General features: G+C 43.7%; 1 protein-coding gene across 4 annotated transcripts in view; it reads right to left on the minus strand.

The window, feature by feature from the left end:
* Positions 1-227: 227 nt before the first annotated feature.
* sipa1 (signal-induced proliferation-associated 1) overlaps positions 228-19,187 on the minus strand; it is a 34,466-nt gene continuing 15,506 nt past the window's right edge. For 2 of the 4 annotated variants that reach the window (XM_069146580.1, XM_069146581.1), the window contains exons 2-16: positions 16,201-17,780; positions 15,690-15,814; positions 15,405-15,593; positions 14,335-14,509; positions 13,914-14,017; positions 12,530-12,687; positions 11,480-12,086; positions 11,120-11,394; positions 9,865-10,341; positions 8,167-8,299; positions 7,936-8,059; positions 6,664-6,762; positions 5,917-5,983; positions 4,567-4,645; positions 228-3,172 (exon numbers count right to left, since the gene is read on the minus strand). In XM_069146580.1, the coding sequence (XP_069002681.1) occupies positions 3,029-3,172; positions 4,567-4,645; positions 5,917-5,983; positions 6,664-6,762; positions 7,936-8,059; positions 8,167-8,299; positions 9,865-10,341; positions 11,120-11,394; positions 11,480-12,086; positions 12,530-12,687; positions 13,914-14,017; positions 14,335-14,509; positions 15,405-15,593; positions 15,690-15,814; positions 16,201-17,308 (3,864 nt within the window). In that variant the 5' untranslated portion in view covers positions 17,309-17,780 and the 3' untranslated portion in view covers positions 228-3,028. Of the gene's footprint in view, positions 3,173-3,475; positions 4,646-5,916; positions 5,984-6,663; positions 6,763-7,935; positions 8,060-8,166; positions 8,300-9,864; positions 10,342-11,119; positions 11,395-11,479; positions 12,087-12,529; positions 12,688-13,913; positions 14,018-14,334; positions 14,510-15,404; positions 15,594-15,689; positions 15,815-16,200; positions 17,781-19,187 lie in introns of those variants that run through there. The other 2 variants (XM_069146582.1, XM_069146583.1) reach the window with 2 other exon arrangements.

Raw genomic sequence — 19,187 nt, forward strand, 5'->3', positions numbered from 1 at the left:
ATATTTTGAGGTCAGAATGTATCAACATGATCTACTCTGGATATATTTGTCAAACATCTCAACTTTGCAGGGTTAGAGTTGCTGCAGCATGTGATGCCCAAATTATGCCAGATTTTTTCTTTCCCTCCTTTTGTCCATTTTAAACCATTTAGCTACCAAAATATGAATCCCTCAAGGGAAGCATACACCATCCAACATATTCAAACTCCATTTCAATGCATCATGAGTCGTTTTAAGCACCTTTTCCTTTTAATTCACTTTTAAAAATCATATATTTGTCGGTTCTTTTGACAATCTGTGGTACTCATTGAGCCGCGAAAACCTTCCAGTGATGCTCGAGATTGACAACACACATCTATCATCATTATGTGATTTTTAGATCACGTGGCACCCAGTGACTTTACCGCACACAGCGGATGAAAGACCAGATGTTGTGATGGTCTCTTAGAAAATCCTTCATCTGCCACCAACCGAGAAAAAACAAAACAAAACAAAAAAAACAACTAAGTGCAACCAACTAAAGACAAATAAATGAAATCACTAACATACATTACATTTTCAGGTAGGCACAAAGTCAGATAAATAAGCCTTCACATAACACCAGTTTGACCATCCACTCTGGTAGAAGAGATTCACTCATTAAGGCGTACCTAATGGTGTTTTAAGACCTTATCAAATGAGAGCTATAGCTGATATAGCTCAATACTAGAATGAAAATAAGACCCATAGTTACATTAAGTTTCAGAGAGCCTTTTGTCATATTATATCATAGTTGTTGGTTTTCTACAAAACAAAGTAAAATGTATAACCAAGCGCACCTTTCCTTTCTGCCCAATTTCACAAATGTATCCCACACAACTTCCCTCCAGTTTAAACAGCTACAAGAAAATCCACATTTGCATGATTAATAAGTTACATTTTTATACATACACACATACAGAGGGGGAGCTTGGAAGTTGCTTGGCACATTCTCATGCTTGACCAACCTCCTACAATCTAAATAACTATACAAGACACAGTAAAACAGGTCTTCTCATACCAGCAGTCTCCCTGTTTTTGAGTCATGAGGCTTCAGCATGTATAGAGATGTAACGGGAGCCTGCCTGGCCACAATTTTAACACTTGTCTGCATAATCATCCTGCAAAAAAGAGGGCATACACGACCCAATGCACTAACATGGAACAGTTCAGCTGTACATACAGTATCTTCACATACTGATAAAGTTTAGATTCATAATTTAATCTGTATATACCGTATCTTAATATGCTGGTACCAGGTATTCACAGTGACTCTAAAATAAAATTACAAGAGGAAGTTTATACAAGAAACAACAGAGTCTGAGTGACTGGCGAACGTTTGGCATCCCTTTTAGTCTGAGTTCAGTTTAAGTCTGTGGTTGGTAGATGAGTTTGCAGTTCCGTTTGATTTCGGTGGGGTTCAGGAGAGCTGCCTGGGCTTTCTTTTTCGTTGGCACTGAGGAGAAGCAGTCCGACTCCTCTGAACACACTCTGTTATTGGCGCCATCAGCAGCGAACAAAGAAAGGTGAGGTAAGGTGGCATCAGGAAGAGGAATGGGGACAGGGGGGAGGGGTTTGGGGGAGGGGGTAGAGATCTAACCCACCTTTGTATGTTGAGCAAGACATAACCTGGGCAGTAAATAAAGTACAGTATGTGCCCTGTCCAGGGTTGACTTTACAAAATAAAATACAAAATAAAAAGTGCAAGAACGACACAGAAACACACACCAACACACACCAGGGTGGAATGGTAAGATTTCACCTATTGTCCTTACCGCTACCACTCATAAGCCATAGTAAACAATTACCCAAAATAGTCACTGGAGACATCCGCCAAACACAAAACATACTTAAATACAATATTCTGTATTTCAACATTAGTTCAATGTGTTTTAATCACACACCTAAAGCTATTTTGCCAGCTGAAAGAAAACAAAAAAAGCTGCCTTTTGGCATTCAGTGGTTCAGGCCAGCAGGAGATCTTCTACAGTATGGCTGCTACAATAGTGAGGTTAGAAGATTGACAGCTACAGGCAGTCATGGAAGAAAGATGGAGTAGTCCTTTCCTGCCATAGTCTGTGTCTTCAGGAGAGGTATAACCCTTTTTCAGTATCCCTTCAATACTGGTTTTCATACATACTTCCAGGAGGAACAAGCATGCTCAGTTCTTTTTTCTTTCTTTTTTTGACATTTACGTCTATAGGTTTGGATTTTTTTTTTTAAATTGCCTCTCCCTAAAAACAGAATTTCTTAAATACAGTACTACTGAGAAGTGAAGAGGGCAGAGAGTGACGTTCTTACGTAACCGACCTCGCTCTGAGGCAAGTCAGGAAGCGTCATTAAATTTTTTAAAGTAGAAGGCTGCCCACAAGCTTGTAATTGTCACGTTCCCTTTTTTTTGTGTTGTTTTTCTTGTGTTTTATGTCAAGGCCTTCCACACTATCAGCAGCAGGCAGAACCACACTCACACACTGCAACTACACGCCTGGCAGAGAGGATAGCAATACTACTGTTCACATATATTATTGGTGATATATATATACACTTTTGGTCATTTCGGATAAGACACCACCAAACATGCTATACAGTGTCTCTCTTAATTGCCACTTTTTATTCAAGTGCTATTCAGCCGAGCTTGTCAAGTATTTGAAGCAAGGTACAGATGCAGACACACACACACACACGCGGCACACATTCACACACACACAGACCAAGAGAAGCACTCTGGCATAGCAACACAGCAGCCTATGCTGGTCAGTCTGTGAAGGTCATCATGGGATGCTTAAAATATCTTTTTTTTCTCTCTTTTATGAATTGATTTGCATACTCCCTCTCCAGCAGGCGGGTCCAGGATTAAGGACAGAGACTGTGGTAGTACACAGGCTCAAGAGGATGTGTGTGGGTCTTTTGCAAGTATGTATGGACAAAATAAGAGTGTCGAGCGTGCAGGTGCATTGCACGATTTGCATCATTCTGCTGATTTGTGTGTTTGTGCATGCAAGCGGTGAAGCTAACAGGGCTTGTTGACGTTGCACAGCAGCTCGGTGACTTTGATGAGGCGGGCCACCGTGCTCTGCGACTCCTCCTGCAGCCGCTGGTTGTTCTGCCTGAGGCTCTGCACCTCGGCCTGCAGCACCGCCTTGTCCTCTTTCTCCTGAAAGACATCGGCACACAACAAGACAGAGAGGCTGTCGCTCAGATGGCTGTGGCAGGAACGGGAGGAGAGCGACAGGTACGGTACAGCGGTGGCTTTGAGGATACTCGTGTGTGCACACATCAACGCAGAACGTGAAAGAAAAACAACACAAACAGTGTGTGGAGAGGCACATCACACGGCAGTGAGGGAGAGGAAACAGCGCAGAAACAATTAGTCATTGAACTGGTTTTGACAGAATTGATTTTTGTTGTTGTTTGTTTTAGTCATTGATCAGATAAACACAATCAAACATTTGCTGACTTTTCACTGTTGCATATCATTTATTTAAATCAGTGCTTTAAGGGCTGCTGGTCAGAAGCAAGCACCTAATAACTTACAACGGGTATAGGGCTGCAACTAACGATTATTTTCGTGATTGAATACTCTGACGATTATTTTTCAACTGATTCTTTCATTAAATAAAAACAAACAAAAATGGTGGAAAAATGAACAAGTTCCCAAAGTCCAAGGTTTTATCTTCAAATTGATGGCTTTGTCAACAAAAACACACAAAAAAACAGGGAAAAGCAGCAAATTGTCACATAAATGCGTAATTGATTATTAAAATTGTTGTCAATCAACTAATTGTTTCAGCACTAACTGTTTTTTGTCATTATCCTTGGCAGTTCAGAGATGATTGGCTGATTAGAAAAATATCCATTAGATTAATCAATACTGAAAATAGTTATAGTTGCAGTCCTAATCCAGGACTTAAAAATAGAAAACTTATCATATAATGCTTTGTACAGACAGAGACATTTACAGTATTGGCAACAAAAAAAACAAAAACAAAATATATATATATATATATATATATATTCTCAACACAAGGTCCACTTGTCTGTATTTGACTGAGCAACTCTATCTGCTGAGGAAGGCCATGAGATGTGGTTGAAAGTTCGGGAAAGGCACGTGGACTTTGTGTTGAGAACTTTTTTTTTAGTTCATCACATACAATATTCTGTGGCATCAACATGAAAAATAAACACAGAATTATGTTTAGTGGAAATGTGCAGAGAAAAGTACTGATAACAGCATTAAAGGAGTTTGTCATAAATACATGTTAAAAAAAAAGTATGATATATGATATTCTGAAAATGTTTCTGTACACAAAATTACAAATAAATAAATGCCTTTTTGAGTGTTTTTGTATTTGATACATCTCTGTAGTATGTCAGCTGGGACCTGCAATGGCTGCATGGATGACATGGTTTGTACCAGTAAACAAAAGGCTGCATCGGCCAATAGAAAATCATCTGGTTCCGGCTACTTTCTCCTACCTGCTGACTCACTGATGGAGCTCACTGAAAACACTATCACAGAAAAAAAACATTCATTGGAAGTCAAAGCACCTTTTGCAGGTCATCCTGCAGCTTCTTCAGCATGGCCTCCAGCTGCGACACCTTCTCTTCTAGGTGGCCTGGAGAGTCACTGCAACAAAATGAAGCAGTGACACTTTGTCAAAAGCAATCACAGAGTTTTACAGTTGTAATGTCTAAATGGAAACCAAAGTGTTTGGATGGTTTAGTCGGCGAGCCATCAAATCAACAAAAGTATTCTGTAGAAAGAAAAAGTCCTCCTGTAATAACACGTTCCTTCATTTTGTACAGGGTGAGGGAACTTTTCAATTTGCTTGATTGGCTGTGGAGCCGTCCGTCATTCTGGCAGCCTCGGAGCTCAAGACTTTGTTCCCGCGGCCTTTAATGAAACCTGTAATGCTCGCAGATCAATTTACAGTAATTGCTGCATCTGACGAGCAGACCCATTCTGACTGAGTGTAGTCATCCCATGATGCATTTCGTCTGGCTGCAGTTATACATAATGACTACACCCAACGGAGCGCAGCAAAAGTGCTCCCCTGGTGATGCATTCAAAGCAGGGCATGTTTAAAGGACGGCACATGGCACTGTTGTGGTGTATTTATGGGCTTCATGATATGGAGAGATGTTTGATCTTTACAGCTCACAGTCATCTGAAAGTGATGCCTGTCCTGTTTTTAGGGGAGAACTTTCTTTAAAAAAAAAAAAAAGCCGAGACTTTGCTTTTCATTATGGTCGGCAAATACAATCTGGCATGTGTGAACACGAAGAAAAATCAGATCAAAATTTGACCAAAAGAAAAGTACAATAACAGATAAATCACGGTAAGCTCTATATACTGTATACGTCACAGATGCTACCTGTCGTGAGCTGTAATGCTGAAATACTGTAGTAATCAATGCTGACCTCTGTAACATGTGGGTGGACATAACTTGAAAAGCTTTACATTTGCGTTTGCTTGTCTTTTATTGACTCATTGTCTAATTTGCTTTTGGTCAAAAGCTCCGTGAACTGTTCAGTCACAGCACGGAAGAGGAAAGGAAGACGACCAAAGACAATTAAAGAAAATAAAATGGACTGGAGCTGGAGTATTAAAAGAAAGACGTCTGTGGCAGTGAGTCAGACACACTGTGAATACACGCAAGAAACTCAGCGAGTCTCGAGTCAGCAAGTGGTCTCTCTTTATGGGGGAGAGAGGCCATCACATTGACTTAAACAGTTGGACGTAGCCGATGAAGTCTACATAATTGAGAGAGAATAAAGGAGCAGGTCTTATCGAGTGGAGAGAAGGCATGTGTTCCTCGATTCAGATGAAGAGGAGCAAGAGACTAACTACGGAGATATTGAACTGCATCACCTTGTATGTACTATTAAGCAACCCACCTCTCCTTTGAGTCTCTCAGTTTGCCGTCACTCTGGTCAGATCCTGCTTGGTCTCCGGCTTTGCGGTCTGTGATACGAAACATTATACGCATTATTAGCTTTTAAAATAGTTAGATACAATAAACAGAATAAAGATAAATAGATGTATATCCATTGCACTAAACAAAATCCTTTCTTTCTGTTTTTGGATATATGGCCAGAAGTATGCGGACAACTGAACATCTAACTTCAGATCGATGTCTATTAATCTGCTGCTTTAACACCTCCACTCTTCTAGGAAGACTTTCCAAGATTTTAAGACAGTGCTACAAAGATTTCCCATTTAGCATTAGTGAGGCTGGATATTGACATTGAGCTAGGCTCAAAGTCAGTTTTCCAATTCATCTCAGAGGTGTTGGATGGGGTTGAGGTCAGAGCTCTGTGCAGGCCAGTAAAGTGCTTTAAGCTCTAGGACATTTTCTTAAGGTTGAAACAGGTGACGGCCTGCTGCCAAAAACCTGGAAGCAAACTATTACCCTTAATATTTCACAGACAGCATTTCAGAGGTGTCAACATATTTTCAGTCACACAATGAGTGTGGAATTTCTGCACCGGAAGGCAGACATTACATAAATTAATTTACCTGTAAATCTAATCTAACTTGAATTAAATCCAGGTTTACACCACTGTGCTGACCACTAAAACAGCCCGTTGAATAATTTATATTTAAATAGCCAGTGAGGTGCGCATACAAAAATAGTTCCTCACCCTCTCGTGACAAAGCCTCCAGGATGCTGCGACAGGCTGTGGCCAGGTTAGCGATGGACTGCCACTCCTCCTCAGTCGAGTCCGTTGTCTCCGAGAGAACTGTAGAGAAACAGGTTGAGTTTTATCACGCGTCACACAAAACAAGTCTCAGTGCGTCTGCAGCAGCACAGGAGAACAAGGCTGCAGATTTTATAAGCAGCTGGATTTCTTCTGGTTCTGCAGGAACAAAGAGTCTCCACTGGGGGGTGCTGCTGTGTTAATGGTGGTCAGTTTCGAAGGGAGAAGATACAGTGATGATGAGGAAATGTTATCATGTATGCTCTGTGCCTGCAGGTTTGTATATTTCAGAATTTTTAAGATGTGTTTGACACCAATTTAGGTGGAATTTAAGGCAGCGTATAACCAAAACACAGTAGACGAATGTCACGGTCCACGACAACGAGCTTGGTAACATAACGTTTTGGGAAATTATTGGGTGTTTAAAAAAACCTGACATTTAAAAATTACATTTAAGATGCTAAATTGTTGCTTTTGCCTGATCCATTTCGGCTTTCAGTTTCATTACTTGGTTTAAAAAGTCACTGATGCTTTTAGAGACCTGCAAACCTCCTGTAAAAGAAAGTAATGTAAAACAACCAGAGGCTTCAGAGGGCGCCCCCATAAAAACCTGAAGAATCTGATGAGAGCATGAGCAACTGCGCTCTTATAGCGGTTAAATCACGAGCCTCATAGTCTCAGTGGAAGCAGAGCAGATGGTGTAAGAGGGGTTCCTTGATTTGGGGCTGCCTAAAACTCCACCCCTCCCACTACCCATCTGTCCCCCTTTTATCCAGGCCCTGGCAGGGGGTGGCAGCAGAGCAGGGGTGATATTAGATTAGCGGAATAGGGGGCAGCGCGGATGAAAGGGGAGGAACAAAGGGGATCCAGTGGGGGATAGAGGCAGGGTAATGAAGAGAGGGGTTTAAGGCAGAAAAAAATCTGGAATCAGGAATTTGAGGCTTAAATCAAGCGGAGATGATTTGCAAATATGTGTAATTGTTCCGTACTGGCATCGTTTGAGCAGTTGTGTCAGCTGTTGTGTCTGAGAGAGCAGCTTTGTTTTGGGTGCACGATCGGGGTCATCACATTCCTGTGAATTTTTTTCTCCTTTTTCAACTTCCTACTTTTTGTTGTTGTTGTTGAAGAAAAACAACCTCAAGATATTTAACATGCCAGTATGTGTTTCATGATGTAATTTTAAAAGAAAATCAGCAGGAATAGGGAAGCACTTACTCTTTGTGATGGAGTAATGAAGACTCAGGGCTCGTGAATTTCTTTCAGCTCGGTCTACACATGACAACCGAGAAGACGAGTCACTCGCTGAAGCTTTGTCATCACCAAATTCTGCCCCCATGAACTGAAGACAAGACAGAGGCGGAGATAAAGGGGGAAACACCACAGTGAGAGAGGGGAAGGAGCGTTGGCGGAAAAATAAAACGTTTAGATGTCTTTCTGTCGCGTTACCTGCTCATCCTCCAGGGGAACCTTGGGTTTGACAGCCAGGATCAGATCAGGTGTGGTGTCCCGCAGCTCTCCGACGTTATCATAGATGTTGTGTTCCACCTCCACCCCCACGTTGGTGTAAATGTGCCTGTCGCTGGGCATGGAAGGAGAGTTGTGGGAAGAGGGGGTTGGGGGAGGTGAGAGGGGTGAGTGGGTGGGGAGACACCCACAAAACAAATCTGCTGTTAATGCTTGATTTCTTTTTATCCAATCCCGAGGTCAAAACAGAAACTGGAGCACTCGGACAAGTAATCTCCAGGATGGCTTAGATTTGGGGCTGATTGACATTTGCTCTCATCCCAAAATTGTCTGTCAAACACACTACAGTATGTCATGTGATGCAGTCCAGTTAAATTACTCAGTTCTGCTTTGTGTGATGATAAAAGCAGTCAAATTCAATTTGGTGAGCATCAGAATTTAATGTTATTTTTATGACTATTTGATTTATGCACATTTTCTTGAGCTTAAAGTAATTTAGCAGGGAGATACAGATGCTGCTCTGACTGACTGACTGCCAGGTGGCTGCTGTGACACTCAAGGGGATGAGGAACTAGAGCACAACGCACACCATTATGGAGGTAATCATTTCACTGAAAACAAATGTGATTTCTTATTGTCATTTATTTGGCTTGTCGTCAGTTATTATTGTCCCGAAAAATCAATTTTTTTATTTTATTTTTTTTTTTATGATTGAAGAGTTGAAGACATACTGCTTAACCAACTGTTTCCTGCTAGAAGAAAACAAAGTGCAGGAAGGAGTGTTCAGGAAAAGTATTACAAGTAATTTCAAGTTAAAGTTTCCTGTAAAATTTTACTTAAGTATGTCGAGTATCATTGGGAAAATGTACTTAAATTATACTTAAATTAAACATAGTCACGGCAGGGAAATTGTCCCTGGAAGTGTCATACATATTCTTGCTGTTGGTAGAGATAAAGCACATTTTTAAGCATTTTATGTGGGGATGAAATGAATGTTCATTTTTGTTATGGATTCATACTGTCTTCAACAACCCATTAATTATTTAATCGTAAAAAGTAAGAAATTAGTAAGAACTCTCCATTCCACTTACCCAGAGTTCAAAATGAGATCTTCAAAAGTAAAATTTTGTCCAATTTGCAAGGTCTCAAATTATTCAGGTTACTGTGATTTAAGAAAAGCAGCAAACTGAAGCCATTAAATGTTTCTGCATGAAAAATGCCTTTAACAATAACAATGAAGCACACATTGACTAAATTTAACTAATCAATAGATCAACAAGTAATTTCATCTTTTTCCAATACCTCATATGTTTTGAATCCAAAGTCTTCACTTGTGATGTAACAAGTAACTATGGCATTCAGATAAATGTAATGGATAAAAAGTGTGATACTTCTCTCTGAAATGTAGAGAAGAACGAAGTGATTTAAGTAAAAGGTCAAATTTACTCTAAAGCAGAGTAACACACTGCTTGGTGTCCTTTCTCTGAGCCTCGTCCCTTGAACAACAACAAAACAAAGTGACACACTGACTGACATTAGATGAAGTTGCGTCAGCAGCACAAAGCATCTAAATAACTTATTACAACTAACAAAGCAGCCGTTCTTCTTACTTTTATCATCTTTCTCTATTATTCAGTGACAGCTTCAGTGAGCAGCGGTAGTAGCATTAGTAACACTCACCCATCATCACATGTGTGCTTGTGGGACGGCTGTCTCTCCAGTGAGTAGCTACGTGTGAGCTGCGAGCCGCTGCCCTCCTGGCACTGGCTGGCCGGCTGGTCCTGCAGAGACGTGGCCCGTAACAGAGGTAAGCTGGGCGGCGTGAGGAGCGAGCCGTGACCTCTCTCGCTCTGCCCTTTATCACACGACTGCTCCTCGCCCTCCTCGGCCTCCACCTGCACCTCCACTGTGTCCGCCTCGTCGACCCCATCCGCCTTCAGCTCGTCCTCTCTCTCGTTGTCTCTCGCCGCTGCCGCCGCCGCCAACGCCGCCACCGCCGCCACCGCCGCCTCCTCCTCCTCCTCCTCCTCTTCCTCCTCTTCCTCATCCTCCTCCTCCTCTTCCCTCTCGTCCAGCACCCAGGCTTCCCCCGACTGATCCTCGCCGGGCTTGCACTCTACGTCCTTGATGGCCTTCTGGTACAGCTCAGAGAAACTTCTGCAGAACACAAAACAACAACATACTTTGTGAGAGCGAAAGCATCACGGCTCGGTTTTCAGTCCAGCTTCTTGTTGCATCATGAGTCATGAATTAATCGAGAAGAAGCAAAAAAACATCGATGAGATGAAGAAAAAAAAGAGCCGTGTTTGTCTAACCTTCTGTTCTTTTGAAATCACAAAGCCTGCACTTTATATCACGAATCATGACAACTTTGTGACAATTTGTGCTTTGTTGTTCCAGAACAAGTTCCTCAGGGCTGAAATATAAATAAATCAGGGGAGTTCTCTAAAACTGCTTCTGCTATTTAAGTTAACTGAGAGCTGCAGAGGTGTCCAGTCTGATATTAGTTGTATTTAACAGTTCTGTCTCCAGCTGTTCCTCTCCGATGTCAGCTGAATGGAAATGTGTTTGTAACAATGGAACAGCCAGTGCCAGTGTGATTAAAGATCATTAGGGGGGATTGATCGGTTGTTAGCCAGCTGATGTGACACTGACTGCAAGCTGTCATGAACAGCAGAGTGAGCTTTGACCCCAGACTGACACTCGTCTTGTTTCTGATCTGACTTGTCCTGCTAACTCCCTCCTCCTCGTCCGCTGTCAGCCTCTCCCTCACCTCCTCCCTGGGACTATTCTTCACTTTCTGATGCTTGTTATATACCCACGAGTCCCTTCTCCATCCTCACTCTGTGTCTGTCGACCCAAACATGCCCTCGTTAGTGTCCCCCCCCCCCCTCCTCCTCCTCCTCCTCCTCCTCTGCTCTCCAGCCTCCCCCACCTGCGAGGCTTGCCGTTCTCGTCCGGTGGGATGACAGTGATGTGGATCTTGTGCGCGGTGCGGAGCAGCCTGGTCCTCTCCTCAGGGCTCAGGTGAACCAGCGAGTGTCCGCACAGCCGCACCACACGAGCCCACAGCTGCAGGCCTCCGCTCTCAGCGTAGCAGAACCGTTGTAGCTCCGTTACGAAGCCCTCCTCGTTCATCAGGAAGCCGGGCTGCCCCACTCCGTCGCGCAGAGGCGTGACCTCCAGTGCTTCACAGCCCCGAGTAACCAGCTGTAGAGGAGCAGACCAGGATGAATGAATCAGAAAGACACAAACCTCCCATTGGAAAATATCAAATCAGGCCACAATCACTCACCTCTAGCCTCTGCACCACCTCTCGTATGTCCTCCGCCTGGGTCTCCATCACAGAGATTGACACCGACTCCCCGCGCTCATAGTAGATGTCCAAGCAGGGGCCCCCCTCCTTTGTCTCTGTCACCGCCTTCCAGCCAATGACATCGCGACAGGAGCAGTTGAACACCACTCTGCGCGTGCACCTCTCAATGAGCACCACCGACTCGGCTGACACCCCCAGCAGACAGGGCAGCTTGTGCTCTACTGCCTCCCATTCATCTCTGCTGTTAACCATCACCGCCCACACCAGTGCCCCGGCACTGTGCATCTCCGCTCCTTTAGCGCCCTTCAGCTTGTCCTTGCGCTTGCCACCCAGGGAGAGCAGCGGGAACTTGGTGGAGGAGTCGATGGGCGTGGTGGTCACGTAGTTCTCTGCCAGATCCTTCAGGTACTCCTGACGTGTGCGGGTGGCCATGGAGCGAAATTTCTCAGACTTCTCCGCTGCGTTCTCGGCATTCACTGCCTTCGCCAGGAGGAAGTCTCTGAAGGCAGGTGAGCGAGGGAATCGGGCACCCTTAGGGAACAGAGGGCCAAATAATGGCATGTCTTTAGAGCGTGTCACAGCCACCCTGAGAGGGAGAGAGAAAAAGGGGAATGACAGAGTAAGAGAGAGGGTACAGCAGAAGCATTCAATCTATGTCTTGCAGGAGAGTGTTGTGGAGCTCTGCTGCGGTGCACGGAGCTCTGTTTACCCTGAACTGCCAACAACAACCAAGATGTGGTCAAAACACCCACAATGGTACCTGTTTTTACACTGATTCACACAGATATCATAAAAATATGATGATGAAAATGTTCTCTGAATTCTATTTGTGTCTTTTCCTCAAAGCTTAGATCTTTTCATCCCTTTTTTTAGTTCACTACTTTTCATACAACAACATGAAGAAGAGGATAAATTCATTGTCTTCAGAGATTTTAGTCTGCAAAAGGAGGGGGAGAAAATATATAGGCCTATTGATTTTTCAATCAATTCCTGAGTATTGATGTAACAGAAATGGTATAACAGTCAAACCTGTAATATGTGTTGTCCGAGCAGGGCTCGTGGACCTGAATGATGATGAAGACATGCTGAAAATGGGAGCGGATGGACTTTGGAGTGAAGGGCAGAGCGCCTGGTTCCTGGAACACGATCGTCACGATGTCGTTACCGATGTGTCGCTTCCTCAACAACTGAAGAGACAAAACAGGAGCACAGAGAAATTAATCGAACTAGCTGTAATTACAGTAAAACTCGAACTAAAGACACAACAAGCCACATCTCACTCAAACAGTTTGCTGTGCCGTATACGTTTTGATTATTATGTTTTGGCTGTTTTATTCTAATTATTTCTTATTATAGCTGGATGCAGTGATGTTGTTACTACAGTCTATCATTTACTGTAGTGCAAGTGTATGCATTTGTTATTCATGTGCCTTTTCAAATAAACAACAAATAACGATAAAAATTATAAAAAATCAATCATGTTAGTGTAAGTAAAGGTTAACCTGTGCTTGCATGTCGTTCATTAGATGCCATTTTTTAATTTTTTTTTTTATCAAACTGTTTGTTTTGCTTCTGCTATAAGAAATATACATCAACATCCATGCTCTGTAAGGCTGCAACATCTAGTTCTGGCTGTGTGCACTCTCTAATTTAAGGGGGCGGAGCCTCAGAAGAAGCAACAAAGGGAGGTGTGTACGTGTTTGAATGTTGAGTCCAAATACAGTATCAACAATCTTTCTCAAGAATGGCAGACTACGCCTTTAATTAATTAAGCAGCTCTAAATACTATTGTGTCTTCCACTTCTTTAATAAATTAAAAAATCCCATTAAATATAAATTAATTTAGAATCAAAAATTACAATATATAAATACAGATTTAACTGTGGATTATTTACTAAAACTGCCAAAACCCAAATTGCTGCAGCCAAAAATCAGACAGTTTAAAGAAGCTTTTCTGTGCTTTATCACTTCTATGTTTTGTTTAATTTAAACCTTTAATCTACATTAGTATGTCCTGTCCAGTTTCTTTGTAAATGACAGAAAACAGGCTTAAACCACAGGCTGCATATTAAGACATGGCAGCCAGCTGAACAGGAAGACTGCCCGAGAGGCAACAGTGAATATGTTCATGGTGGGAGTGAACACTGGGGGGCAGGATTTTCATGTCATGCTTGTTGCAGAGCACAGAGGCTTTTTCTAAAGCTTTTACTAAAGCATGACAATCTGAACAGAGATGAGTAATGACGGTTGTACAGAGACTGATTCAATCTTTTAAAGAGCGGAGGAGAAGCATTTGAGGGAAATTATAATTCTGTGGACTCTAACTTGGTTTTGGAAAAAATGATCCTGCGGCACAAAGAGCAGGAAGAGGAAACCAAACGTCACGTCTTTGTCAGGTCAGGGTTTATTTTACCTGCTGCGTGTTGTTGGCTGTGTAGGGCAGCATAGTGGACACATGAAACATAATCTCGTAGTCCTGGTAGCGTGTGTAGAGGGAATGAGTTCCAGTTGAGTCCGCTGCACAAACACGAGGACACACAGAGACAGGTAGAGATTTAGCAGTCAACGTCAGTGAATGAGTGACTGAATTCAAACTGTCACAGCCGAGCTAAAATCTGTCCCATTTGCTGTTCTCTGCTGCTCCCTGAAGGGAAAACAGCTCGGAGATAATCAGCAGTGACTATGCTATTTTGCAGGCATTACTCAGATTACATGTGGCTAGATAAGAGTTATCTTAGGTTTTCAGTGGTGCACTGATGCCCTTTGGATAATGGTGCTGCGACAAGGTGAGATACAGCCAATAGATCTGGGTGGAGCACATGTTTTCAGCTCACTCTTGTTGTCCAGCTGAGCTCGGTATTTCTCCCAGCCCTTCAGCCGCACCCGCCCCCCGAGCAGATCCAGAAACTCCTCGAACGCCGGTCCGGAGCTCTCGTTGTTGTACATGTCTTCCTCTGAGCTCTGTCCGGCTCGGCAGTACATCACCCCGACCTTTCGCTGAAAATTCAGCTACATGGGAAGACAGAGAAACAAAGAATTAATTTTCCCATTTGCAAATTTAAATTATTTTTGTAATCAAACTGCCAACTACTCTATTAGAGCTTCCTGATATGGATTCCCCCTTATATGAAATCGTACTTTACACAGAGGTTGTGTTTGCAGCAGAACATTTCTACATGAGTTCCAGCTGCTGAATGCTGACATAGTTCATACAAGGACAATGTTTAGACACTTTATTATTTTTTTGAACTAGTTAACCTCAAAGGTAGCGCTAGAAGCTACCGATAGTATACTGAGTGGGATTAATGGTTTGGCAGCCTCTGCAACATAATGAGACTAAAGTTTCTATTCATTATTCAGAATATATTTTTAGTGTTTTTCAGACAAATTAACGACTCAAGGACTTTGGGCTTGGGACATGTGAATAAGATTATGTTGAACATGGGCAAATCAACTGTTAATGGAAAAAAAAACTGAAATTAGAAAAATTAAATGAAATAATTACACAAGCAATTTGGTATATCACAAAAGAAACACCAACAATATAAAACTCCAATCACTCACAATAAAACATGAGAGTAAAATGAAGTGAGTTTATTGTGTCTTTTACAGTTCATAATCTTGAAAACGTAGCACTAAATTTTGCTGTAGTTCTACATTGTGGTAGAAGTTACTGAAATAACTGCTTTCACACTTTGACCTCTAGACACATCTGATCCACCACTTTGGTCAGCAGCTGTATACTTTCAAACTGCAGTTTTTCTACGAACACTGATCTGAACACTCAAGTCTGACCTTTAAAAAGAAAGCCTTCTGATGCTATTTGTCACTCTTTAGCATCCTGCAAAGCTTCCTGCCTGACACAAGCCGCAGTCTTTAGTATCACAGACGGAGCTTCACTCACCCCCTGTTCATCCAGCTTGAGTAGAGTGTCCCGGACTTTGGGGGAGTTTGAGGCCAAGCGAAGGCACTGCAGGTTCAGCTCAGGCATGATGAACTCCAGCAGCCTCTTGGGAGACAAGCCTCTGGGGGTCGTGTGACGAGCGGCAGAGGGCACAGACTCCTCCAAGATGGAACCTCGCAGTGTCTTCATCTGAGGAGAGGATTCACACTCAACTCATCCAGTCAAATCAATTTTACACACAGTGAACCTGAGGAGAGCTCTGAGGCGAGAAAAGTGCTGGTTTACCTCCGTGGTGCGAAAGATGATTCTGTAATTGTACTGAGCTCCGCTGGATCCTTCTTTCTCCTCTCGACGGAAGCTGATGGCCACCGGACCGAGCCGATCATCCATTCCAAAAAAATTCTGGTGTTCTGTGACAGCATTAAGATCAAGTAATTACACAGAGGAACAATAATGGAAAAACCTACATTTCACTGGGTCAAACAAATGTGACAGCATTGGGCTTAAAATATGAGGCTTTAAAGTCACAGTATACAAATTATTAGGATAGGGAGAAGGGTTGAATCTTATACTTCATTATATGAAAATGAAAGAACCTCCACAGCATCTACCATATGAAGACATATTGTATTTGGGATACACATAACAACATGGAGAAAATATAGCCACTTTATAAAGTCTTATTAAAAACCCTGTAAAAAAAAAAAAAAAAAAGGTTATTACAGCCACCAAATCAGAGAATCAAAATGAACAAAAATAAAAGCTGACCTGTAGAACACTCCGGTGTGGCACATACCTTTCATGTAGAAATATTTGCGATAGTAATGGGCTCCCAGGTCTGCATGCTCTATGAAGTAGTTGCTCTTGCCCTGCTGTTGGACGTGACTCTCTCTGGGCTCCTCCAGGACAGAGACTGCATCGTTGGGGGTCCGCAGGCTCAACCAGAGTCCCCGCCGGCCGTGGGATCGACTCATGCCCACCTGCTCTTCTCCCCCAGTCTCATTACGGAAGTGCGGGCAGCTGAGGAGGAGCTCGTTATCGTTGCCGTCGCCTTCGTCCAGCAGCGACTGCTCCGGGTCATCTGCGTTGCCCCCGTTGCCTCCGCCGCCCTGTGCAGGTGAGGACGGGGTGGACTGGGAGAGGGGGCGCAGCTGGGAGGCAGCAGAAGCCCCTGAGGTGATATTCTTTTTGCGTCCAATGCTGTCTCTGTTCGTGGCCGCCTCGGTGAGGTCAAACAAGATGCTCTGAACATCATAGTGGGCAAAGTTCCTCACCCAGGCGCCGCCCCCGATGTTGTCATACGGACCTGGCTGAGGGATCTGAGGGGGCAGCTTGGACTTTTTACTAAGACCTTCAGGCTTGGGCGGCTTTGCAGGTTTTGGGGAGTCCCCTATTGAAGCGGACAGCCCACGAAAGAATCCATCAGGCTGTGGAGGGTTGCCCTGCAGTCCTAACAGCAGGAAAGGGTCTTTGAAGCGGAGGGCGTTTGGACTCAGGGGCCCCTGGTCATCTGCCCTCTGCTCCTGGGCTTGAGTCTGTCTCTCCAGTGAAGATAGGCTGCCGTATTCCCTGTGTAGCAGCACTCCCGAGTCGCCCTGAGCCCCCGCACCCACCTTCTCACCAACCGCTCGAGCTGCCTTCCCTCCTCCCTTCCCGGAGGAGTCCAGGTCTCCTAAGGTCACATCGCTGTTACTCCTCTGCATGATGTGGCCCCGGCCCACCCCCCGCAGGCTCAGCCCCACTCGGCTCGGAGTGAGGCTGTCTCCCTCGGCTCCCTCGCCATCCCTCCTGGGTGGCCACTCCACAACACCTGCCTCCCGTTTGGGGTCAAAGTTGACGGTGGCAATAGGCGGCCGCACATTCTGACGGCGAAACTTGCGGATGAAGAGGTCGTCTGACTGCATGGTGCCTGAGAAACCGACTCCAGTCCGGTGATGATTTGTCCAGTCGGGTGTGGAGAATTCTTTTGCTCTCCCAGTTAAATTCCTGTCCTGGTCCCTATGGTGCTTGGTGTGCACAAAGATGAGTAAAAGCAACAAATACAGTCCTCATTCACACCACTGACGATCATAGATGCCTCTGTGAGATGCCACACTGTGTCAATGAGTTCTCGAATGTGACTGATGAAGACAGAGAAGAAAACGTAGCTGTTGCTTGGTGCGGGGGTCCATCCAGGTGTGCAGATGTGTGTTTGGGTGGTGCTCCAGTTGCGGAGTGCTCCTTCCTGTGGAGTGAAGATGAGAGGATCATCACTGGAGCCCGACTCTCTGTCCTCTGTGTGGGAGAGGCTCTGTGCGTATCGAACCTAACATGGCATCCATTCGTTTGCACTCTTCAGTGCCTGCAGCCTCCCTTTTGGTTTCTTCCACTTGCCACCTGGAGAGGAAAAGAGAGACAGAAATGACACTTTCAACCTCATCTTCTTTACTCACTCACCCACAATGCTATCATCTTAATTGACAGCTTTACAGTCAACCCATAGCAGCTTGTCAGTTAGCACCCAGAAACACTTAGCGGAGAAGAATGGCTTTGATAAACAAGTATTGAATTCCAACAACAAAGTGGCGAGCAGGTCTGACGTGTGTTTTATTGTTGGGTAATGCCTCGTACCTCTGTGTTCTCTCATTATTATTCTTTCCTTTAGACACTTTCCGTTCCAAAGTTTCCCAAAATAGTTTCATAGCAAACTTAATGCTGACCGCATCCACCCTGCACACGCTCACAATAGACAGCATTAACAGAGGGGAGGCGGCCTTCCTGGCTTACTGACAGTGTGCCAGTTTACGAGAGAAATAAGTGCAAGCTGGCTCTCAGCCTCACATACGTTCACACACAAACATTGTTGTAGCTTATGCCTGCACCAGGACGTAAAAGAAAATATCAGTCATGACAACATGTTATTACTTTAACTCAAGAGGTGAGGTGTCATTTAAAGACAACGGCTTTTTACTAAAGCCTATGAAGCTTCTCTTTTTCTTTTTTTTCTTTTTTTAAGGTCCAAACAGAATTCACCGTTTTAAGTTCTGCTCGCAACTTACCCACAAAGTGGATTTTACTTCAGGTAAAGATCGGCCTGTTCCCGTCATCATTTGTCGCTTGCGCCCTGTCTTTGACCAAACTGACGTCAATCAACTCTAGCTGAAACCTTTTGTCGCTCTCAATAAGGTATGAGGCTTCTTCCTGTGTCGTTTTTTCACATGCATACTCTCTAATGCTTGCAGCCTAAAGAGCAGGTGCGATGGTGCAGAGCAGCTACAAGAAAAAGCTACACACACACACACACACACACACACACACACACACACAGAGAGTTGTGTTTCCATCACTTCAGAGGACGTTATATTGACTTACATTAATTTCCTGGGTACTTACTCCAAGTCTTCACCTTTAAATTTAATGGTTCATGTTATGATGGCTTGCGTTCTGCCCCCAAAAAGGGAGACGAGTCCCCACATAACTGTAAACTGATTTATGTCCTCACAACATAAGTAAAACGAGTACACACACAGCACAAAAATGCCATAGAGTAAAGTGAGGAAGTCACAAGAAGTCTTTGTTTCGTCTCCTCGCCTGCTCTCACACTCTCTCTATTTCCTCAAAGTGAGAGAAGATAATACGTTTAAATTTTACAATGAAATGCCTCTAAAAAACATACAGAAGATGAGTGACTGTTGTCAGGATCGGAGTTCATTAGTAGTTTCAACACTGTGTCAAGCTATGCTGATGAGTGCCGAGGTGTTTACGTTGTATCATCTACAAGACTTGGTGACACGTGGCGCTCTC

Source organism: Embiotoca jacksoni, unplaced genomic scaffold, assembly GCF_022577435.1.
Source record: "Embiotoca jacksoni isolate LCO1_2020_lvr unplaced genomic scaffold, fEmbJac1.0.p SCAF_13, whole genome shotgun sequence".
In the NCBI taxonomy this organism is placed as follows: Eukaryota; Metazoa; Chordata; class Actinopteri; family Embiotocidae; genus Embiotoca; species Embiotoca jacksoni.